This window comes from Eptatretus burgeri, chromosome 5 (genome assembly GCF_056783735.1).
Source record: "Eptatretus burgeri isolate ZD-2024b chromosome 5, Ebu_testis_v1, whole genome shotgun sequence".
Classification (NCBI taxonomy): Eukaryota; Metazoa; Chordata; class Myxini; order Myxiniformes; family Myxinidae; genus Eptatretus; species Eptatretus burgeri.
In genome coordinates this window covers 104746223-104772467 of record NC_140965.1, presented here as the reverse complement: position 1 = coordinate 104772467, position 26245 = coordinate 104746223, and the positions used below count along the sequence as shown (strand labels likewise).

Genomic DNA, 26245 nt, shown 5'->3' with positions numbered 1-26245 from the left:
AGGGGACAGGGGAGGAGGGGGAGAGGGGACAGGGGAGGAGGGGGAGAGGGGACAGGGGAGGAGGGGGAGAAGGGACAGGGGAGGAGGGGGAGAGGGGACAGGGGAGGAGGGGGAGAGGGGACAGGGGAGGAGGGGGAGAGGGGACAGGGGAGGAGGGGTAGATGGGGATTCTGTCAAATGTGATGCCCATCTGAGAGACGGCACATATACTGATCAATCACCCTGCCTGTGAAATACCAGGATGACACTCTATAGCTGGGTCAGGATAGCCAGCTTTGAGTGAGTGTGCGTACCGCTCGGCTATCCTGCCGTGATGTGGTGATTCATTGCTTTTTAACCACTGAAAATATTTTTTAACTCATTGTAATCAACAAATTAATTTTGCCTTCCCAATTCTGGAGATGTCCCCACAAAGAAGAGACCCACGGTATTGCCATGGAAGCTTGTCGATCAGGTCAGGTCAGGTATGGGAGCATGTGCCAGAACAGCACGTCGCTGCGTCCACTTTCCGCCGGTACTCCAGGGGCCTCCGTCTGGCCATCCCCCAGGCAGATGCCAGGCCCATCCCCATCTCCTTGAGATGATGGTCAACCTGTTGCAACCATGAGGCACGTGGTCGACCCACTGGCCTCCTCCACTCATGAGACTCCCTCGCTGAGAGAATCTGGTGAGCAGGATCAGAGTCAGGAAAACGAGCCACATGTCCATACAGCCGCAACTGACGCTCACGGACTATGCAGGTAACAAATCTCATCCGAGTCTCTCTCAGCAACCGCTCGTTGGACACAAAATCCGACCAGCGATAGCCAAGGATTCTCCGAAGAGACCTGGTACCAAAGGAATTAAGTCTCCGTCTCAGATCCTTGGTCAGAGTCCAAGTCTCGCACCCATAGAGCAAGACTGCAAGTACCAAGGACCTGAAGACTCGGACTTTCGTCCTCCGCACAGGTACCGGCAGCGCCACACCCCATGATCCAGTGAATCCATGACTCCCCAGGTCCGACCCAGACGTCTATTGACCTCTGACTCGCAGCCAGCAGAGACATGAATATCACTGCCAAGGTAAGTGAATCTCTCCACGACCTCAACATCCTCACCACAAACAGACACAGACAGGACAGCAGCATCCAAGATGTCACCGAAAGCCTGGATCTTAGTTTTGACCCAAGAAACCCGTAATCCCAACGGCTCCGACTCCTCATTCAGCACCTCGAGGGCCCCCAAGAGGATGTCTAAAGTCTCCGCAAAGATGACTGCATCATCTGCAAAATCAAGGTCCGAGATCTTGACATTGCCAAACGATGCACGGCAACTTGATCTCTCCGACATCCTCCCTAGAATCCAGTCCATACAAGTGCTGAAAAGTGTGGGGGCAAGTACACATCCCTGACGAACTCCAGTAACAACTGGAAATAAGTCAGAGATGGTACCACCACACTTCACAGCACTCTCAGTACCAGAGTAGAGTTCAGACATCAGATCGATCAGTTTTGTGGCACCCAACGAAGACCAAGAATCCTCCAGAGGACATCCCGATTCACTGAATCGAACGCTTTACAGAGATCAACATAGGCTGCAAGCAGCCCCTGCCGAAACTCTCGTCTGCGTTCGGTGAGGACACGAAGTGCAAGGATACGGTCAATCGTTGACCTCTTTGGTGTAAAGCCTGACTGCTCTGGATGCTGGTGCTCAAGCAGATGGTGGCGAACCCTATCGAGAATTATCCAAGCAAAGACCTTGCCCGGCACTGAGAGCAGCGTCACCCCTCGGTAGTTGTTGCAGTCTTGGCGATCACCCTTCCCTTTCCAGAGAGGGACAACAAGGCCCCTCTTCCAGTCAGTTAGGATGATGCCTGTGTTCCAGGCAGAGCACAAAACTGCATGCAACGACACGAGTGCAGCATTTCCACCAGCCTTGAGAAGTTCGGCATGGATGCCACAGATCCCTGGAGCTTTGCCCCGTTTCAACTGGTTCACCGCAGCCCGTGTTTCCACAAGCGTAGGTGGACCACAGTTGATTCGAGGGTCAGCAACAGGGATTGTAACACCCTTGACGTCCAACTCGACAGTTGGGGGATCAGCCTGGTACAACCGCTCAAAGTAACCGGCCCAGCGGGCCTTCACTTCAGACTCCTCTGTCAAGAGCCTACCACTCTCTGCTCGAACAGCCGTGCTCCGAGGGATGGGCTTGGATGAACGTAATGCACAAATTCCCCTGTAAGCGGGACGAGAATCACCTGTCCACAGGTGATGCTCTACCCCCTCACAGATTCCTCGCACATAGGCTTCCTTGTTCCACTCAGTGCACGTACAGTTTTACGCCTCAGCTCCCTGAACAGCTCAGCTCTGCCATTCAGCCTGGCCCTGCGACTCTGGTCAATGGTATCCAGTGTCCCTTGAGAGACAAAATTCTTCTTTGCTTTGCGGTGAGCTCCAAGGCATCCACCGGCAACATCAAGGACGGTGGTCTTGAAGGTGCTCCACAACTCTTCAGGACCCCCCAAAGCACCCAGACCCCCCAAGTGTCCACTCAGCCTGTTCGCAAACTCCTCAGCTACTCTCTCATCCCTGAGCTTGGCAACATCCAGCCTCGGCTGGGATGGTACCATTCTCCAGGATTTAAAGTGCAGCTTTAGAGTTGCTACAACAAGCCTGTGGTCAGTATTGAGGAACTGAGCACTCCGGTAGACCCTGCAGTTCTGGATCATCCTCCAACGACCGTCAATGAGGACATGGTCAATCTCCTTTGCCACACCGCCAGCGTTGGAATACCAAGTCCAGCGATGAGCTTGCGGGCGCTAAAACCATGAACCAGCCACCCTAAGTCCATGACTTCTTGCAAAGTCAAGGAACTTAGTGCCATTCTGGTTCATAGTTCCTGACCCATGGGGACCAACACACACCTCATAACCGTCCCTATCAGTTCCAGTCGATGCATTGAAATCCCCCAAGACTAGAAATGTATCTCGTCTGGGGCACTGATCAACCACAGACTCGAGTGTGGCGTAGAATGCATCCTTCACAGTGAGATCACTCGCCTCAGTCGATATTTTTTTTTAAAAATATCTACTTTATAAAATAAAGATACTTTAAAAAAAACGGAACGTTTAACTTTTAGCCCGTGCTCACAAAGCGAAAAGTGGGGTTAGCGATCGGGCCTGTACGTGTGTCTGAATATTGTTATTCCCTTTTCTCTGGAACCGCTTGTCAGAATGCACTAAATTTTCTCCATTGGTGCAAGTCCTAATGTGGAATGTATTAAAGATAATTATGATGTCATAGGTCATGTGGTGTGGCAGTCATGTTGGAAAATACGAGGAACGTTTGATCTCTATCACTGAAACCGCTCCATGGAAAAAAATTATGACCACCAATCCATGATGAACAAAAAGTTCCCCACCTATGATGTCATAAGTCACATGGTTTGGCAGCCAAATTGGATTGAAGGAAAAGTCTTATTAAAATTCTCTTGAACTGCTGCATCAATTGACTTGAAACTTCAAAATTATGATCTAGTAGACATGGGGAATATATGTTTAAAATTTCATCCTGATCGGCAGTCAGAATTGTTTAAATTTTTTTTTAATTTGAATTCTTTATGATTTTTTTTTTTTGAATAAGGCTCACTTGGCTGTGTCTGGATGGGTTTGATGGTAGAAGAGTAGCAGCTGAAACCCAGGTCCAATCAAGGTTCCTCCTGATGACTTTTAATCTTTCCTTTTTGCTTGTTTGGGTTCTTTCTGATGACTCCAATGCAGTACCTTTTTTATTTGGTCTTCCAATTGATTTGAATTAAAAAAAATTCAATTCCAAATTTGTCACCAGAAGAGTTGCCTCGCACCATGTCCTTCTCAAGACTGTGTGGGGTAAGTATTCTATGAATACCATCTAGTTTTTTAATTTTTTAAAAATTTTTCCAGTTTTCATATATGCTTATAAACATTAATCCAACTTTAGATCTTGCTGCAGCTAAGGAATATGCTAATGTTCATTCCCTTGTTAACATAGCAATTTTAAGACACACAAGCACCGCTTCAGCACAGAATAAGGGTCCAGATGCTGGATTAAAGGTCCAAGCTGTGATCATGGCACTGGGTTGTTCCCCAAGATGTTAGGTGGCCGTACACCAAGGCTCGTCATGGAACGTCAAATAATTGTTTCCCATAAGTCAACTTGGTCATTGAGGAGTGTGTAATGACAAATTGGGATGAAGCACTCAACATCACCCATTCCATCCCCAACTAAATCTACAAATTAGGAGCATGGAGTTTACGATTCATTTTGGCGTTCATAAAATCCCAAGCAAGTGTTCATCAGCGCCTTTGCAAAAATGGGAAATAGCACGAATAAGTAGTGCAACCCCCACACCCACACGACCGACACCCCACACTATGTGGTTCACAATATTCGAGAAGGGGTCCCTTGAGAGTTGGGTCTCACTTTGCAGACAAAACATATCAACTTGTGAGTGGTGATAAACACAGCACAAAGGGAATGGTCCATCTCAAGGGAAGAAAGCACTGGGATGTAATGAATCGATTAAAAAAATGTTTTCCACCGATCTTTAACTACAGTTACAAAATTAGCAGGTGATGCTAGGTTAGTAGAGAAAGTTAGTGGAATAAAAAAAACTGTTATCAATACACCTTAACAAGGTGGAAAAAGATAATAATAAACCATGGCAGTCCTCTTACTCATGATACAATGGAGGATTCTGAAGTGTCACTCATGATGCATTGTCCCACCACCATCAGCAGCGGCGCTATACGGCACACAAACCACAAAGATAATTTGATTTAAAAAAAAAAAGATAATTTGCATTGCCCATCTTAAGAACTAATGCAGTGTGTTCCAATAACAAGCAGCTTAAGCACTCAAGCAAGCACTGTCTTAACAACCGATATCAACCTGATTGGTGATGGAGCAGGAGGGTGCACGCGCACACACACACACACACACACACACACACACACACACACACACACACACACACACACACACACACACACACACACACACACACACACACACACATGGGAGGACTCTGTTCCACATTCTGGAACCGCATATGGAGACAACCAGCAACACATACAATATATATATATATATATATATATATATATATATATATATATATATATATATATATATATATATATATATATATATATATATATATATATATGTTAAGGATTCAGCGGTGTCGAGATTCACACCTGACTTGACAGCCAAATATTGAAGATTCGGCGTCATGTAACAGCACCGCCGTCTCTGGGATAAAACGCTAGCTGGCTCGGCACAGGTCTCGGGTTATGCGCCTCAGATCACGATACCAAAATACACCTGTGCCTTGCCAGCTGGGGGAATAGACCCCGGCTACAGACTGGATTTGTCAGAGACCGAGCGGAGTCTGCCAGTCCGTAGCCCATTTGGGTTTTATATCCAAATTGAGCGGATCGTTCCTCGGCACGGCACGAATAAATTCAAGGCGGCAAGTCTCGTATAATTCAGCCAGATTTATTGGGGATACAGCGGGGAACACAACACAAGCAAAGCATTCACGAAAATGTTATAATTAATCTATGTCAGGTCAGGTATGGGAGCATGTGCCAGAACAGCGCGTCGCTGCGTCCACTTTCCGCCGGTACTCCAGGGGCCTCCGTCTGGCCATCCCCCAGGCAGATGCCAGGCCCATCCCCATCTCCTTGAGATGATGTTCAACCTGTTGCAACCATGAGGCACGTGGTCGGCCCACTGGCCTCCTCCACTCATGAGACTCCCTCGCTGAGAGAATCTGGTGAGCAGGATCAGCGTCAGGAAAGCGAGCCACATGTCCATACAGCCGCAGCTGACGCTCACGGACTATGCAGGTAACAAATCTCATCCGAGTCTCTCTCAGCAACCGCTCGTTGGACACAAAATCCGACCAGCAATAGCCAAGGATTCTCCGAAGAGACCTGGTACCAAAGGAATTAAGTCTCCGTCTCAGATCCTTGGTCAAAGTCCAAGTCTCGCACCCATAGAGCAAGACTGGAAGTACCAAGGACCTGAAGACTCGGACTTTCGTCCTCCCGCACAGGTACCGGCAGCGCCACACCCCATGATCCAGTGAATCCATGACTCCCCAGGCCCGACCCAGACGTCTATTGACCTCCGGCTCACAACCTGCGGAGACATGAATATCACTGCCAAGGTAAGTGAATCTATCCACGACCTCAACATCCTCACCACAAACAGACACAGACAGGACAGCAGCATCCAAGATGTCACCGAAAGCCTGGATCTTTGTTTTGACCCAAGAAATCCGTAATCCCAACGGCTCCGACTCCTCATTCAGCACCTCGAGGGCCCCCAAGAGGATGTCTAAAGTCTCCGCAAAGATGACTGCATCATCTGCAAAATCAAGGTCCGAGATCTTGACATTGCCAAACGATGCACCGCAACTTGATCTCTCCGACATCCTCCCAAAAATCCAGTCCATACAAGTGCTGAAAAGTGTGGGGGCAAGTACACATCCCTGACGAACTCCAGTAACAACTGGAAATAAGTCAGAGGCGGTACCACCACACTTCACAGCACTCTCAGTACCAGAGTAGAGTTCAGACATCAGATCGATCAGTTTCGGTGGCACCCCACGAAGAACAAGAATCCTCCAGAGGACATCCCTATTCACTGAATCGAACGCTTTACAGAGATCAACATAGGCTGCAAGCAGCCCCTGCCGAAACTCTCGTCTGCGTTCAGTGAGGACACGAAGAGCAAGGATACGGTCAATCGTTGACCTCTTTGGTGTAAAGCCTGACTGCTCTGGACGCTGGTGCTCAAGCAGATGGTGGCGAACCCTATCAAGAATTATCCGAGCAAAGACCTTGCCCGGCACTGAGAGCAGCGTCACCCCTCGGTAGTTGTTGCAGTCTTGGCGATCACCCTTCCTTTTCCAGAGAGGGACAACAAGGCCCCTCTTCCAGTCAGTTGGGATGATGCCTGTGTTCCAGGCAGAGCACAAAACTGCATGCAACGACGCGAGTGCAGCATTTCCACCAGCCTTGAGAAGTTCAGCATGGATGCCACAGATCCCTGGAGCTTTGCCCCGTTTCAACTGGTTCACCGCAGCCCGTGTTTCCACAAGCGATGGTGGACCACAGTTGATTCGAGGGTCAGCAACAGGGATTGTAACACCCTTGACGTCCAACTCGACAGCTGGGGGATCAGCCTGGTACAACCGCTCAAAGTAACCGGCCCAGCGAGCCTTCACTTCAGACTCCTCTGTCAAGAGCCTACCACTCTCTGCTCGAACTGCAGTGCTCCGAGGGATGGGCTTGGATGAACGTAGTGCGCGAATTCCCCTGTAAGCGGGACGAGAATCACCTGTCCACAGGTGATGCTCTACCTCCTCACAGATTCCTCGCACATAGGCCTCCTTGTCCACCCTCAGTGCACGTACAGTTTTACGCCTCAGCTCCCTGAACAGCTCAGCTCTGCCATTCAGCCTGGCCCTGCGACTCTGGTCAATGGTATCCAGTGTCCCTTGAGAGACAAAATTCTTCTTTGCCCTGCGGTGAACTCCAAGGCATCCACCGGCAACATCAAGGACGGTGGTCTTGAAGGTGCTCCACAACTCTTCAGGACCCCCCAAAGCACCCAGACCCCCCAAGTGTCCACTCAGCCTGTTCGCAAACTCCTCAGCTACTCTCTCATCCCTGAGCTTGGCAACATCCAGCCTAGGCTGGGATGGTACCATTCTCCAGGATTTAAGGTGCAGCTTTAGAGTTGCTACAACAAGCCTGTGGTCAGTATTGAGGAACTGAGCACTCCGGTAGACCCTGCAGTTCTGGATCATCCTCCAACGACCGTCAATGAGGACATGGTCAATCTCCTTTGCCACACCGCCAGCGTTGGAATACCAAGTCCAGCGATGAGCTTGCGGGCGCTGAAACCATGAACCAGCCACCCTAAGTCCATGACTTCTTGCAAAGTCAAGGAACTTAGTGCTATTCTGGTTCATAGTTCCTGACCCATGGGGACCAACACACACCTCATAACCATCCCTATCAGTTCCAGTCGATGCATTGAAATCCCCCAAGACTAGAAGTGTATCTCGTCTGGGGCACTGATCAACCACAGACTCGAGTGTGGCGTAGAATGCATCCTTCACGGTAAGATCACTCGCCTCAGTCGGAGCATAAATAGAGACCAGGGAAATGACACCTAAGGAGTGACGAATCCTTAATCTCATAATACGCTCGTTGACCGGTGTTACCTCAATTATCATTGGGGTCAGCTTATTGGACACAGCTACAGCAACTCCTTGGGTATGGTAACCATCATAGCGACCAGACCAATAGTAGGTGTAACCACCCACCATTATCTCGCCGCAATCCGGTCTCCGAACCTCAGAGAGAGCTGCAATCCCGATGTCCAAACGCTTGAGCTCAGATGATAACAGAGACAGGTGATCATCCTCTCTTAGGGATAGGACATTCCAGGCACCCACCCGAAGGGACCGCCTCAGGTTAACCCAAGGAGACCGCCGTCTGGTGGACGACACCTCAGCACCACTCCGACACACTCTCCCGCAATCTGACCCAGGGATGTTTCCCCGTGGTTTCCCTCCTATCAAAGACTGGGGGTCCCGAAGGCTTTGCCCCAATCCCATCATCCGGTGAGCTGCCCTGCGAAGGGAAGCTGCACAGGAGGTACTCCCACGGAGTGGGTTTTCAGATTTTTTTGCGTTTTTGCGTTTTGCGGAATGAAGCGTTTTACGGTGGCTGGAGTGCAAATCCTGCCACCAACCTCCAAATAAGAAGTAACCCAACTGCAGGAGGACGTCCGCAGACACAGTTGGGCACTAGATATGGATGGCCGTTGGCTCACAAGGAGCTCCTCCGCCCTTTGACAGGTTTTGTTTTTAATCCTGCTGGGTGTCCATATCCAAACACCCTCCTCACCAGAAAACCTGGTGGGGGAGACGGTTTAGTCGCCGACAACCCGACCATGGAACAGGTTAGTACAGGTTTACATGGTACCTGTAGCAGGTCACAGATCGAACCTGACCTGACAAAATTAATTAATCTATGACCTGTTCTTAACTAGGGAGCTGCGGATTACGGGTTTCGAAGGGAACCCTAGCGAGATAAACCTGAGATAACATGCAGACAAGACACGGACAGAATGCAGACAAGACACAGAGTACTTGGTGATGCTTCATGGAAGAGAGGAAAAGTGTCGAAGGCACGAATGTGGCTCATGACAAGCCGATGTCAACGGATTTGAGCACCCAGCTTGAGCATGCAGCGTGGCAAAATGGCGGTGTCATCCTCCTTTAGTTGCACCGCCCACACACACAGCCTCAGCGGGTTCAGCCCCCGTACGGTCGAAGGCACAAGAGCGGAAGGTTCACAGTTTGCTCCAACTGGCTTTTTACAAGGTCCAGCATACGAATCCAGGCCTGGCTGGCTCACCAGATCAGGCCAAATCGGGGTGTTGGGCTCCGCAGGCGGATCGACAGGATTACAAGACGTCGTCGAGCTGTGAGGTGAGTAAGGACAGAGGCTCCGTGGTTTGACGCAGGTTGAACCTGTCGATGACCTCCTCATAAAGTCGATTGCCGACTCACACAGCAGCCAGTTCCTCTCGAAGCAGATTGCAGCCTCCCACTAGTCATTTCTATACAGCAGAATCCTCACTCGACACTCAGGCTCAGTTACTCCCTCGGCAGATCGCCGACTCGACGCTCAGGTTCAGGCCGTTCCTCTCTTACAGATTGCTGACCACACGCACCGCGAGTTACTCCCTCAGCAGATCGCCGACCGACGTTAGCAGTTTCTCCTCCAGCCGATGGCAGACAGACCTCTTGCAGTCCCTTCCTTGCCTTTCTTTCGGCTCGCTCTTTACGAAACGCGATCGCAAACAGGCACAGCCGTCCCTTGTACAGCCGATCGACCCACCTCTGCGCTCTCAGTTCCACCTTCCCTTCCCGGCGCTCGCTTCTCTCGGCCACTCCTTCTCAGAGTGCTGGGCGGGGACTGGTTCGGAGAGGGGAAGGAAGGAGAAGAACCTCTCGGTACACCACCACCGTACAAACAATGAACAGCCTCCTACACCTCCCGACACACATGTAACATCCAATTACCGAACAACCTGGCTAAACATGCAATTAATGGGGGATCTGGGCTAATCCTATATTTAATAACGCACTAAGGGCCGTTTCCGCAACAATATCTATATATATATATATATATATATATATATATATATATATATATATATATATATATATATATATATATATATATATATATATATACATACATATATATATATATACATACATATATATATATACATACATATATATACATACATATATATACATATATATATATATATATATATATATATATATATATATGTATGTATATATATGTATGTATATATATATGTTGTTGCGGTTCTTGTTACTGCATGCATCCAAAAGATAGTGGTCCCAAGACAGTTATTCCATTAATATACGTGTAGATAGTCCCTTCCCTTTTGTCTAGCGGGGCAAAAGGGGCGTGCGTTGTAATGATCTCATAGCTCGGTTTGCTTACATCATTCCTTCTTCATTTCATCCTCACCAATCTCAAGCCACCACCAGGCTAGGGGCCTCTGGTGAACCGTATAAATTACATCACACCTTGCATCAATCATTCCAGCCTGTCAAACCCTAACTTTCCGAAAGTTTATTACCCCGGCGCGCTTGCGAAGTGAAAAGTGGGGTGAAGCTATCGGTCGCATTTGTGCATGTATGCATTTTGATAACAGCACACATCAAAAACTTTTCCACACGTTACATGACCATTTGATACAGCACATATTGAGCGTACATCAAAAATGTATTACATCCGTCGCTTAGGTGACGGGAACATTAATGAGGGGGGTGAGTGAAGAGGTGGAGGTTAAAGAGGGAGGAGAGAGAGGAGGCAGAAGGGGTGAAGAGGGGTGGGGAAGTGAGGAAGGGGGAGAGAAAGAAAGAGAGGGGAGCGAGAAAGAGGAGGGAGAGAAGAGAGTGGCAAAGGAGGGAAAAGCGGGAAAGGGGGGGGGAAGGGAGAGTGATGAAATGGGGGGCTGGGGGAGGAGAATGGGTTTGATCCATCCCTTCATCCATCCATTCTCTCCATCCCATCCATCCCTTCTCTCCATCCCTTCCCTCAATCCGTTATACCATCCCATCCATCTATCCCTTCCCTCCATCCATCGTTTCCTTCCACCCATCGCATTCATCATTTCCATCCATCCATTCATCCATCTCTTCATCCCATTCCATCCATTCATCCATCTCTTCATCCCATTCCATCCATCCCTTCCCTCCCTTCCCCCGATATTTCCCTTACCTCCATTCCTTCTTTCCATCTGACCATTAATAAGGGATGACAGACTTGGCACCACACGACACTGCAGAGTGCAACACAGGCAGGTGATCGTACAGATGGACAGCATCTGATCTGTCATATTGAACACCTCCCAGAGACATCTAAAATATCAAACGATGTCCAAATGAGACAAATGAACACTTTTTTTTAGCAGTTATAACTGATGCTAAATTAATTTCTGGAGTTTAAATTTTGTAATTCAGCTCAGTTTAACAGTTTCTGGGGGTTATGGCATGTGCAGAAATGAAATAAAGCCACGAACGCTGTCATCTCTGGGCGTTTATAAGCATGGCAATGTATCCACTGATTTGTAGGTATGATGATCAGGCATTCGATGATGCAAGTGAGGAAAGTGCAAAAAATAACTATCGTTATGAAACCATTGCGGCCTATTCAAACAAAAGGCATTGTCGAGCAGGCCAAACAAAATTATTATATTAATACGCTAAGCCATATTTTGTGGACGTATCTCCTCCGAAACTGCCGGACGGATTGTCACCACTTTCGGCATGCGGGTGCTCTGTGGTCTAATGTACAGCATAAGCTGTGTGAGATCGTGCCAGACAGACAGGTTTGTGAATTTTTGGTGATTTTCTAATTTTTACATTCGTTTGCATGCGACGTGTGACGTCACCGCTGAGAGGCGGAATGACGTCATGACATCATGAGTCATTCACTGACGTCATCACATCTGTCGTCGCCAGACCGTCACCGCTGAGAGGCGTAATGCCACTCCTAGCAAACAGCATCTGCAATGTAAAACCCTCTTCTGCACATGTTGACTTCCTCAGAAGGTGCATTTGACACAAAAAATGTTACAAACATTGTATATAAAGAAATTATATAAATCACATTGTGAACACTGGATATATTGATTTCCTAACGAACCCTCACTTTAGAAACTTCACGCGAAGCGCGGGTTTGGCTAGTGGCGAATTAAGACTCCAGTGAGGTCATCCAGGATGCGCCTATAGACCCCATCAAGAGCAGGGTATTTGAGGATGCGCCTGATAAAGGATATAATTAAATAAGGCTGATAATTATCTTCAAAGGGGGTGTTTTAATTAACCCAAACACCCAATTTTCATTCTTGCACTCCATTGGTGTTCCCTTAGTATGCATGCAAAGTTTCAGGCTGCTAAGTTTCGTGGTTTTGGAATTCTGCAAGACACACACACACACACACACACACACACACACACACATACACACACACACACACACACACACACACACACACACACACACACACACATACACACACACACACACACACACACACACACACACACACATATTGTTAGAGATAGAAGACACGCTGTTCAATCTTCAAATGTACACCAAAGGCCTGGGCAATTTTAATTAGGCCGAAACAAAATGGCTGATTTAGACCCCTGCGAGGTGTGCATGTGTGTTTTTACATGCTTACATCGTTGTTGCACAAACACAGATAATCGTTATGTTCCTGCTCCCAAGAGTTTGCGTAGACATATTATCCAATGTTTTAAGTACAATAAGCTTCATCTGCTACTTTCACATGCAAAGCACAGACGAAATGTCTAAGTTAAACTGTTGGAGCCACTCAACTGCAGAACTGTACACCCAGTGACCAGTAAGGAGTCGGTTCACTCAAACCAATGAATCATGTGGAAGATTAAATCCGAGGGTGGTGGAGACCGGCTGTAGTGCAGTATATTTTATGCCTATTGTGACTGTCTTGCCATTCCATGCTCCATCTACTTTAGATAAAATGTTCTCCAGCAGATTTATTTTGCTCTTTTGTGATAGGCAAAGTCAGGTCAGTGTCCAGGAAAGCTTGAGCACAGTGGGAGATTGAGTAGTGTGTGATTTCAAATGCTGCAGGGGACATTTCTTTGCCACAATATTATGTAGAAGATTTCTTGTTTGTGACAGATTTCCAAACAGTCTTTGGAGTGACAAATGACCAGTGAACGTGTATTGAAGTAATATTTGCCAGGACTTGGAGGCAGCAGGCGATAGGAGTGTATATAATTATAATATGCTCATAACAATGTGCCATTGAACTCATAGTTGACCAGATTGGTGTGTCAACTGGCTTTCCTATACCAAGGCGCACTGTTCAGCCATGAATGCACAATCATCAGTGTAGATCTCCATGTGTGAAGTATGAATGCTCGAGCTCCATATCTTGCGTGAGGAACCTTTCTCATCGTGTCTAATCATGCGGTGGTCTTCAGTTGAAGTTGCTGAAGATGGATTTTGGATGTCGGACAATGGTCAAAGGTTACACCAGGTATGTCATTTGACAGACATGATTGAGGATCTTTTATCAGACTCTATATCTTCAAGCTTCTTGTGAGCCTGCTGGGGAGAGGTGAAATGCTCATATGACAGTCCTTGTCCAACCGAGTTATGTGTGGGCTCTCTACTTAAAGAGAAACAGACAATGATGAAATTAGATGGACTGCATTGATGACACTTACAGCTGCTTGTTCTCGCACACAATCCATGCTATTCCGGTTAAGGTCACAAACCAATGCAACGGCTTAATCAGCACAACCTGGTGTCTAACCACAAGTTTACCGAGCTGACACAGTGCAAAACAGCTGTCATTTATATAGGATAGTGGTGTCACGCAGATGGCACATCAGGCTGTAAACCATCTTGTAAAAGAAAACAAAAACAACCATTAAATGATATGCACAGAACAGCCAGTGTTGCAATGAGACGGTTTCATATATTGTGATTGTCAATGTAACGACACCTGCTTCATGAGACGACACCTGCACCTGCCTTCTCCAATGATGTCTGGAACACTTTATCGGTAAGTGCACCTATAAAGTAATCAACAACTTATATCACCCATACTCAGAAACCCCTATTTCCATGTGTGATACAATACATGCATGTTGTGACATGGTCACACACACACACACACACACACACACACACACACACACACACACACACACACACACACACACACACACACACACACACACACACACACACACACACACACACACACACACACACACACACACACGAGGAATGAGCACAACCGCAGCAAATGGACCCCTGATACGTACAAGTACCACCAGTCTTGAAAATAATCATCCACTGATGGAACCAGAGTATAGTAATATTGCACGTGATTGTCGATCATTAGCTTATCTGGAATTGAAATTCCAGATAATGTATTGTCATCGTGCCTGGTGTTGGCGTAGTGGTTAGGGTAGCGGCTTGGGATCCAAAAGATCCTGAGTTCAACTCCGTTGGCCGCTTGAATTAATGCACACCAGGAGGTTGACTCAGCCTGTCATCCTTCCGAGGTCGGCGAAGTGAGTACCAGTGTACTGGGCCCAGTGTATGCCCTGGTTAGAATATGTGTACCATATCCCTGTGTCGTAAGAGGCAACCAGGGTTGCGTCAGGAAGGGCATCCGGCGTAAAACATGTGCCAAATCATGACGCGGATCATACGGATAATCCGCTGTGGCGACCCCTAACGGGAGCAGCCGAAAGAAGAAGAAGAAGCAGAAGAGTATTGTCATCCTGCACGGTCCGTCCATCCGTCTCCTATTTTGACTTTTCCGGCCAAACCGCTGGGCCGATCCGGCTGAAATTTCGCAGCAACATTTGCTCCTGACCGGTAACAGGGATTGCAAGGCTCCTTCTGATCAGGTCAGATCAGGTATGGGAGCATGTGTCCCCATGCCCCCACCTGGTTGTGGTCACGTGACTTTAAGCAGGTCAAAATGGTGGACTTAGTAAATTTCTTCAAAAATCTTCTTCTCCAGACCCACCACTCAGAATACTACCAAATTCAGGGACAACATTAGGCTAGGGGAGGGATGTTAAATTCTGGAGGTTACACCGACTACCCTGACTGAAATATTCAGGTGGGGGGGGGAGAAAGAGGAAAGGTGAATATATTGTTGCGGATCCGGGGTGGCGGGAATCTGACCCGCTCCCTGGTGCCACCCTCGCCACCACCGTCTCCGGGAGTCCACAACACCGGCCGGCTCGGCACAGGCCTCGGGTCACGCGGCTAGGGGAGGGATGTTAAATTCTGGAGGTTACACCGACTACCCTGACTGAAATATTCAGGTGGGGGGGGGGGGAGAAAGAGGAAAGGTGAATATATTGTTGCGGATCCGGGGTGGCGGGAATCTGACCCGCTCCCTGGTGCCACCCTCGCCACCACCGTCTCCGGGAGTCCACAACACCGGCCGGCTCGGCACAGGCCTCGGGTCACGCGTCTTTAATCGCGATACCAACGTACTCCTGTACCTTACCAGTTGGAGAGATAGAACCCCAAGTTACAGACTGGCTTTGTCAGTGACCGAGCGGAGTCTACCAGTCTGTAACCATTTTGGTCTTGTATGCCAATCTAACCGATCGTTCCTCGACGTGACATGCATTAATCCATAGCGGCAACTTCATCAGAATTAACCAGATTTATTGGGGACATCAGGGATCACAACACAAGCAATAACACAACAGTGGTTTTATTAACAATCAACCTGTTCTTAACTAGGGAACCACGGCTAAAAGGTTTCGAGGGGGTAGCTACGAAATATGCCTTATACAACACGTGCAAACAAACATGCATGCAGGACAAGACAGAGTACTTGGTGATGGCTCATGGACGAGAGGACCATGTCCCAAAAGCACGAAGGTCGCTCGTAAAAACCAGCGGGTATCCACGGGTTCGAACTCCCGCTCGAACGTGCCACGCAGCAAGAAATGGCGGCGCAGCACTCCAGCTCCCGCCCAAGTCACCGCGTGCGCAGTTCTCCTCAGCGCGCTCCGGCTCCGCGTCACGTCGACGATGCGAGATCGCCGATCTCTCTCCAGGGTTCAGCACACGAATCCCGGCCTGGCCTGTTCTCCATAAAAGGTCCCAGGTCGAGGTCCGAGTTCCGCAGGCGGATCACAACGTGTCGAGCCGTGAGGTGAGCAAGGACCGTCAGACGCTCCGGCGTATCCTCTCCGGCCTTCCCGCCTCGAAGCCCGACTCCCGCTTCGTCCCCTCAGTTCCTCTCTCGGTCGAGTCACCGACGTACAGGTCGGTTCAGCGTCTCTCCCGGCAGACCCAACGTGGTGCCTCCTTCGTTCGCTCGCTCGCGTTGAAGCGACTCCGAGGACGCCTCGCGAACCCAGCCGTTCCTCACACACAGCACTCCTTTCGTCCCCTTCTCTTTTCTCCTTCGAGTCGTGAGGTGAATCGATGTGCAGGTTCCGCTTTCTCTGCCGGCCGATTCACCACTTCCTTTTTTTTTCTCTCTCTCTCGCCTCGACACGCGAGCTCCTTCGACACACGTCTGTCTCGGCGACTCCCTGACCAAAGGCTCCTCCCCTACACGTCACTTCCTGTCCAGGCCACACCCCTCGCTCTAGGCCACTCCTCTCAGCCAACTGGGAGGGGCCTATTCCGGAATGAGGAAGGAATAATAGCGATCTCTCGTTTCACCACCATAGCACGAACACAAAAACAGTCTGTTACACCTCCCGACACACACATATCGTCGCTTATACCACACAACCTATCTATACATTAATTTAATGGGTGTGATGAAATAAATGATGAAGTGACGCGCGATCACGTGACGCGCGGCTCGCACACGAGACAGATAAAACCGAGATGCCGCGCTGTCGGTGGGTTTGTCCCCGGGGCATTGTCATTTACGGCGGTGGGGCACTTGGTGCTCCTTGAATGGTGAGAATTGAGAGTGTACCGGACTCCGTGCTTATGCTGGCTAATTGCTGTTATACCTTGCGGTGATTGACTGCACATGTATTCCTTTTGTGTTTGTAGAGACGGCTTCAATCAAGTGAAATAAAGCCTTATACTCCGAAGGTCTTTCTCTCACATTCATTTCAATGGGGGAACTGAGCTAATTCTATATTTAGTATTCCGTAAGGGCCATTTCCGTTACAATATATATATATATACACACACACACACACACACACGCACACACACACACACACACACACACACACACACACACACACACACACACACACACACACACACACACACACACACACACACACACACACACACACACACACACACACACACACACATATACTGTCGGGCCCTGCATACGAATAAATAAAAACAGGCAGGGTAATTCATCAACGTGTGTGCCGTCTCTGGGATAAACGTTAAACCGGACGTCTCATCCACCGGAATCCCCTTCTTCTCTCCCTCTTTGCTTTTCCCCCTCCACACTCTCTCATCCCCTCTCTCCCCCATGCATTCTCTCTTACCCCTCGACCAGCTTTTTCTCTTCAATATCTATCTATCTATCTATCTATCTATCACTCACCTCCCTCCCTCCTCTCCACCCCCCCCCCCCACCTTAATATTCCTGTCAGCAAAGCAATGGTTGGTTGATTGAGGATCCTCTTTCCTATACAACACAATATCTTCAATCCCAAACATCCAATTTTCCAGTTATTTTGTATTTGCTCTTTTATATTTATATATATATATTCAAAAGAACGTTTGTTTTTGTGTTTGTTACTTGCGAAAATCAAAGATTTTTCAATTATATTGGTTGGTTGCGTGCATTTGTCTCTCTGTCTGTCTGTCTCAGTTTGTTACTTGCAAAATCGAAGAATTTTCAAGTATATTGGTCAGTCGATTTTGTTATTGTCTGTCTGTCTGTTTGTCAATTGCCTACAGGTCACAATTGTAAACCGATTGCCATGAAGTTGTTGGGGTAGTCTCAACTGAAAAGTCAAATGATTTTGAAGTCAAAGGTGAAAGGTCATCTTGATGTCAAATTTCTAAAATCAGCATTTTTCATCCGATTGACTTGAGAGTTGAACAGGATTTGCATATTGCATCACTGAATTGGAAAAGCAACTATTTTGAGGTCAAAAGTTCAAGGGCAAACTTCTAAAATCATCAAATTTAATTTGAAAAACCGTCAATTTTCCTCCGATTAACCTGTTAATTAAGCAGCAATTGCACAGTACATCACTGAATTTGGAAACAAACTCTTGTTGAGCCCAAAAGGTCAACTCAATTGTTCGTTCACGAGTCACTAAGTGACCATTATATTCGTTATTGGTTCACAAGTCAGTAAGTGACCACTATATTCGTAATGGGTGTGTGTCTGTCTGTCCCGAGCATAGCTCCGTGGGTTTTGATCCGATCTTGATAAAATTAGGGTGCGAGGTTTGTATCATGATTTAGTTGTGTTTTCCGGAGAATAGGCATGCTACGCCCATTATGGGTGGGGCGACGCCCAAAAAACATGTGTTTTTAGGGGGTAGCCAGTTTCAAGTTACATCTTCTCCGAGGGGGTTTGTCAAATCTGGCAGGGGTTTCGGTATTTGGATAGCCCAATGGCACCTGCATAGCCCCACGGAGCTCGACTTTTCATTTTCTTCCCAAGGTCAAGGTCACGAGGTCATGAACTCAGAAAATGTCAAAAAAAATCAATAAATTGGGCATCAAGCTCCTTGGGTTTTCAACTGTTTCGAATGAAAGTTGGTATGCCAGTTTGCCCGTGGCATCCCCTCGAAGGTCAAAAAATAACTAGGTGAACCGTGTGCATTGCTCGTGAACCATCGCCATCTCCAGACTTGTCAAACTTCTAAAATCATGAATTTCAATCTGAAAAATAATCAATTGTCATCCAATTGACCGAGCTTTGATTAAGATTGTCAAGATTGTCAAAATGGACAGTTTTATGTGTCCATGGCAAGCTTTGGAAAAGAGGGTGGATTTTGCAAGTATTGCGCTCTGCACGACGTCTTTTTCTTGTTTATATGTTTATCACCTACAGTGCACAATTTTAAACTGATCTTCACGAAACTTCATGCATGGTGGAGTTCGTCATAAGCATAAATCCTCTTGTTTTTGAGGTCAAACGGTCCACATAGGCAAAAGATCAACACTCAACAACTTTGTATTTCTAAAATCCTCAATTTTCATCCCATTGACTTGAAATTTAAAGAGGAGTTCCATATTTGGTCATTGAATTCAACCTCTAATTATTTTTGAGGTCAACTTGGGCCATAAGGTCAACATAGGTCGGATTTCTAAAATTGTCAATTTTCATCTGATTGACTTGAAATTTGAAGAGATGTTGCAAATTTGGTCATTGAATTCAACCACCAAATATTTTTGATGTCAGCATGGGCCAAGAGGTCAACATAGGCCAAAGGTTAACAACTTAGTTGGAATTTCTAAAATCCTCAATTTTCATCCGATTCACTTTAAATTGGAATCAGATTTATATTTTAGGTCACTGAATTCAACAAACAAGTATTTTGGAGGTCAACATCAGCCAAAGGGTCAACATAGGCCAAAATTGACAGTCATTTCTAAAATTGGCAATCTTCATCCATTTCACTTGAAATTTGAAGAGGATTTGTGTATTTTGTCATTGAATTTAACCACCAATTATTTTTCAGGTCAAATTTGTTTTATGGATTTCGCAAGTGTCGTGCGATGCATGACATCTTTCTCGTTTGTTTGTTTGTTATTTTATGCTTTCGGATACTGCAGGAACCAGTGTAACCAAACTTTGCATGGCCTCCTCTCTCATCCAGAAGGAGTTTGAGGGCTATGTTTGGATCAAGAAAAAAAAATTATTAGAAGATAAATGGCCTTCAGGCCGATCGATCGGGTCTTCCCAGGTCAAAAAACCAGTAAAGACCAGTAGCTTACTGGTCAACTGGTACCAGTTGAAAACCAGTAGCCAACTGGTACCAGTAAAGCCAGTTGGTTTCTTACTGGTTTTAATATGGAAATTGGAATAGAGTGATATATTACCAGTTGAAATACAATTGTATTTAACCAACTGGTATCAACTGGGACCAGTACATTGTAACTGGTATCAACTGGGAGACCAGTACATTGCAACTGGTATCAACTGGGACCAGTACATTGCAACTGGTATCAACTGGAACCAGTAAGACTTTAACTGGTACAAATATGAGCTACTGGTTTTTTCAACTGGGAAATTGGAATTCTGACTGAATTTAACTGGTACCAGTTGAAACCAATAGAGACCAGTTAAAGACCAATTAGAATCAATAGAGACCAGTTGAAAATGTGTACTGGTTTTAACTGGTTTTTCGACCTGGGTTGTCTTGTGCTTATACACTGCCTGCATTATTTTTTTTCTCGGGAGCAATCGAGTAATGTGTTTTGTGATGATCGTATGTTGAAGTTGTACTGTATATAGTGATTTGTTGTCAACAACACAGATTTAATGATGATAGTGTTTACACTTGCACCTGCTATTAAAAAGATTGCTTTTCACAGGTTTATTATAACACATCTGTGTTCAAGCCTCGAGTAAATATGTTCTTGTACACTGTCTGGGTTTTTCTCAGAAGTGATCAGGTAATATGTTTTGTGAAGATGGTATGTTGAGGTTGGAGTGATTTGTCTTATTTAAAAAATAAAATCAATAAATATAAGTTAAAAGGGAAAGTGGTTCAAGTGCATTTTGCAATGCCAAAGATTGGTAATTCATAAACCATAAGGCCAACATTCCCCAATTTATTATGCAGGAAATATTTAAGTATGTATTTCATCTATTTAGTTTGATTATTCAGTCATATTTGCAACACCCTCACAAGTACAGGGTGTTTCAAAAAAAGTGGACTCTGAACGTTTTCTTGCAAAAAATAACAAAAGGTAGCAAGTTGAGTGATACACTGATGGAAAGTATACACTATGCCATTTTCAAATCACTCATTATACTGCTTGTAATTGACATATTTGATGTGTGATCCACCTCTGTTCAAGCAAGCTTTGATCCTAACTCTGAAATTCTCCACAACTTGTCTGCAAGTGGCTGGAGTGGTAGCCTGATGGTAGTTCTCCACCTCCGGCTTCTGCACAGCCAGGGTTCAAGGTTTGTTGGCGTAAACTTGACCTTTGGCAGCACCCAAAAAGAAAAAAAATCCAATGGATTCAAATCTGGGCTGTAGGGCGCCCACTCATGTGCTGTGCCCAGGCTGATGACACGATTTCCAAACAGCTTGTGGAGCAAGTCGATGGTTTCACCTGCAGTGTGTGGTGGGGTACCGTCCTGCATGAACCATGCAAGTCTGAGTTGGTTTGGAGTTGGTAGTTGAGCGAGATCAATGTGGAATCAGTGTAAGACCTCGAGGTACCACTCACGGATCACTTTCAACATCTTACCATTGGCATCCTTGAGCCAATACGGTCCCAGCATACATCATCTGGCATTCAATGTACAGACGTAAGTTGACTTGGGGCCCTTGAGAGACATCTCAGACACCTCCTCGGGAGTCTCAGCACCCCAGAAGATGTTGTTGGGAATGTTGATTGCCCCATTCAAATGGAAGTGTGCTTCATCACTGAACCACAAGGAGTTGATCCAATTGGGATACCTTTCCATTCGGTAAATGAACCAATCACACATTATTACTCAGCTTTTCATGTCATTCAGAGATAGTTTTTCCTTACAGATATGATGAAGGGGGTATAGCTGAGTTCAGAAGTGAGTATGCACGACACAAATGATGAGATCACCAGTTCTACCGACGATGGGATTTCTTAGGACTTTCAATATCAGAATCTCTCATGAGATCAATGTTCCCCTGGTCCTTGGCAACACTTGGCCGTTGGCCACTGTTACCTTTATTTTGATTTTTCATGCTCCCATGTGCTTGGAAGTGCTCCACAACTGCTGAATGCTCCCATTGGAACATCCATTACAGGTGTGGACATTGTAATACTGACAGTATCGACGGCGCACCTGCACGTAGGATTTTGTCTCAAACCACAAAGTCATGATTTTCACTGTTTGTTCCACTGTGAACACCATAGTTGATGTCCTCCTGACTACTTGTTGGAAATGGCAAACCACCACCACTACCATAACCTGCAAGAGCGAAGGGTATCGCATTAGAAACAACAGAATATCAGGCTGCTCAAATGGTCAACTTTTTTTGAAACACCCTGTATATGCAGGGAAACGCACAAGGAACTTTAATGCAGGAGGAGGGCATTCGGCCCATCCAGCTTAATTCATACTCATAGTTCATCAACTTGAAAGCATTGGCAGAGAGGCTATGGTGGTGGACGAGTGGGGGTGAGAACAATGGGGGCAAGCACAGACATCATAGGGTGTTTGTACACATTGATAATATGACAAAGATGTATGTATTATTATTGAGAATGATTTTTTTTTTGGGTGGGGATGGAGGGGACGGCCCTGGGGGGGGAGGGGGGAGTGCGAATAAAATTATCAGGTGAGGAATGATAAAACATAGAACACACATTCACATTTTGTTAAGAACCTCTCACAGACATCACAATCATGAAACATGTACTGTATACAATCACCAATCCATACCCAGACTTTCACCATTCTGCCAATGTCAATGTACCACTCCATCCCCAATGCGTCTCAGTGACTATTGGTTCACGAGGAGTGACAACTATATTCGTTATGGGTGTGTGTCTGTCTGTCTGCCTGTCCCGAGCATATCTCCGTGGGTTTTGATCCGATCTTGACAAAATTAGGGTGCGAGGTTTGTATCATGATCTAGTTGTGTTTTCCGGAGAATGGGCTTGCTGCGCTCATTATGGGTGGAGCCATGCCCAAAAAATGTGTTTTTAGGGGTTAGCCGGGTTCAAGTTACATCTTCTCTGAGGGGGGTTTGTCGAATCTGGCAGTGGTTTCCGTATTTGGTTAGCCTAATGGCACCTGCATAGCCCCACGGAGCTCGATTTTTCATTTTCGTCCCAAGGTCAAGGTCAAGGTCACAAGGTCACGGACTTAGAAAATGTCAAAAAAAATCAATAAATTTGGCATCGAGCTCCTAGGGTTTTCAACTGTTTCGAATGAAAGTTGGTATGCAAGTAGTGCTCTTCGAGTACTACAACCTTCATCATTTACGTTTTTCCCGATTCCCGCCAGTTTGCCCATGGCGTCCGCTCGAAGATCAAAAAAAAAAGGTGAACCGTGTACATTGCTCGTGAACCATCGCCGTGGCCAGACTTGTTCAACTCAAAATTAATATGTAGTTGCTAATCCAAGCACAGAACCAGCAGTCTGCATAGGTGGCACAATAGGATAAAAACGAGAACAAAATGGCTGATTTATCTGCCGTGAAGGATAAAATGGTTGATTTATCCATAAGTAAAATTCAAATTTATCTCCTCCTACTACTACCCTTCCAGGGAAAAATTACATGCATTAACTACATTCTGAGTGAAAGATCCCGACCGGACTACCATCCTAACTTTTCTTTTCTTTACTCTATGACTGTGGCCCATGTTCCTGTCACTGTCCATTCTGCTGAAAATCCCTTCTGCACTTTTTTCGTCTTTATCCTTCATTATCTTAAACATCTTCATAAGATCCCCTCGCAATCACCTCCTTTCTAATGTATAAAGTCTCGTCTACTTCACCAAAACTGAACACTATTCTAAATTAAGCCTCATTAAATTCCTGTGGAGTGTTAACAACATCTCTCTTGAGTTGTAACTTATCCCCTTATGAATAAACATAAAACCCTTCTGGCTTTACCCTCGTAACCCTCACACATAAAGTTGTCTGTTTTTCAAACCTCTTCGAGATAAAACATTTATTTTATATGAATTTTATAATATAAATTGTAAGATAGCAATTCTGTGCATAAATTACGTTTTCTGGAGGAAATTTTAAATATATGAGATGGGGAAAATTAATTTAACCTCCAATATTATTCCGATATGACAATGCATACCAACGTGTGCATTGTAAGGTTTCAAGCAATCTCTCCACAACAGCTTCTAAAACAATATAGTACATTATAAGAAAGAGTAACCAAGCTGACACAACACCATCAGTCCCTGTCATATTCTCATAGCATTACGCTCAATCGCAAAGAAAAACAGACAAAAATAAATTATGCTGAAAAAAACCATCGCAATGTTGCAATGGTCCCAAAAATATCAGAGAAATGAAAAATAGATATCAAAACTAACCATGCAGAGAAAACACATTTACAATGTTTTCTTTCATCACCTTCTATATTATTCTTCACATGATTTTACCCACATTCATGCCTCGGCTTTCTGAAAACTTGTCTGGGATTGGGAGTTATAGGTTTGAAAAGAAGCAAAGTGTTGAAAATCTCACGATTGTGCTGCAGCTGAGGAATGAGCAAGAAATGAGCTCAACTTTGAAACATTTGAATAAATCTAAGGTTTCTTATTCCACTCGCATCTCCATCCAAATATTCAAAACAATTTGCCTGACTCACTCAGTATGGAACACAATACCGGAGTATAAGGCATTTAAACAAATGGACTACAAACATCCCTGTTTGTTTAACAAGTGGCAGACAGCACAACCTTTCACACTAAATGAATGTTATATTATGTTTTCTTTTGATCAAACACAAAAACAAGAAAGACGTCATGTAGAGCATGAGACTTGTGAAATCCCTCAAACAAATTTGACCATAAAAATAATTGGTGGTTGAATTCAGTGACCTGATAGGTGAATGCTCTTTAAATTTCAAGTAAATCGGATGAAAATTGAAGATTTTAGAAATTACACTGAAGTTATTGACCTTTGACCTATGAAGACCTTTTGGCCTACATTGACCTCAAAAATAATGGGTGGTTCAATTCAGTAACATGATATGCCAACCCTGTTCAAATTTCAAATAAATCGGATAAAAATCGACGATTTTAGAAATCTGGCCTATGTTGACCATTTGACCTTTTGACCTCAAAAAATTGGTGGTTGAATTCAGTAACATGATATGCAAACCCTGTTCAAATTTCCTTCCATTAATAAATAAAACAAGTCCTGGTTGGACATCGCACCCGCTCCCTGCATCTCATTTTCCGCTATTGTGGAGGAGGAGAGACTGACTATTGTCTCGGGGGAAGCTCCTACTCTATCTTCATCAACCAACTCTAACCCTGGCTCGCTCCCTTTGTCCTCACTGCATCCTTTCACCGCATGTCTCTGCACATCCACCATTTTGTGCCGCAGCTTTCTTCCCATTTGCCCCAAGGAAATTCAAACAAATTTATTTTAAAATTTTCAGTGTGATCCCCTGCGCTCTCCTAAAACCAATTAACTATTAATTCATACCTCAGTCACTACAACCCCCTCTCCCTCAATGGTAGAGAGGTGAGAGTAATTTGTGCAGATGGTCTTCAATGCCAGGAGCCCACAAAACGCCGCACAGTTTCTTCTCACAATTGAGATTGCCACACTGCTCCCTCTAAGTTCCAGGTCTGCACACACCAAATGGTGCTGCCTTTCTCCTTGATCATACAACAAGGTGACTGCCAAGGCCGACATATAAGGGATGAGCTGAAATGACTGACAGCCCAGTTTTGGCTTTCCTCTCGGCCCAGCCGAACTGACAATGGCTAGCGCCTCATTTCCGTGTGTGAACAAATTTGCACATGCACGACAACGAGAATCAGGCAGCTCTCTCGTTGTGCCCAGAAGAGACAAGAGGGCTGATTATTCTCTTCCAACTGCCCTTCTCTCGAGAACCTTCTCCTCTCTGCCATCACCCTGACCAATCATCAACCTCCCAGGGCATGGCATGCTGGTTACCTTTCCTGTGATGTGGGATTTAGCCTGCCGGTTAATGTTGTAAAAATTGAAGAAAAGGTCACAGGGGACAATCACATACTGGGAGAAACTAGCCTGAGATCCTACCTCGTTAACACAACACCACCCCCAACCTGGGGACATGTAACAAACTGAAGCTCACAGTTTTCCATACTTAAGTTACATCGAGATGTCTCTGACTCATCCACGGACCATGCTATGCCATACAATCCTACCTTTACCAAGGAATTCCTCCATCTACCCCCACA

At 45.9% G+C, this 26245-nt stretch overlaps 1 protein-coding gene across 4 annotated transcripts in view; it reads right to left on the bottom strand.

The window, feature by feature from the left end:
• LOC147027108 (uncharacterized) overlaps positions 1–16914 on the bottom strand; it is a 45394-nt gene extending 28480 nt beyond the window's left edge. For 3 of the 4 annotated variants that reach the window (XR_015058681.1, XM_085883274.1, XM_085883272.1), the window contains exons 1-2: positions 16029–16914; positions 11375–11514 (exon numbers count right to left, since the gene is read on the bottom strand). Coding sequence is in view for 2 of the 4 variants with exons in the window: in XM_085883274.1 (XP_085739400.1) it covers positions 11375–11492 (118 nt within the window). In the remaining 2 variants the exon portion in view is untranslated. Of the gene's footprint in view, positions 1–4693; positions 4762–11374; positions 11515–16028 lie in introns of all 4 variants that reach the window. The other variant, XR_015058680.1, reaches the window with a different exon arrangement.
• Between the last annotated feature and the right edge of the window lie 9331 nt (positions 16915–26245).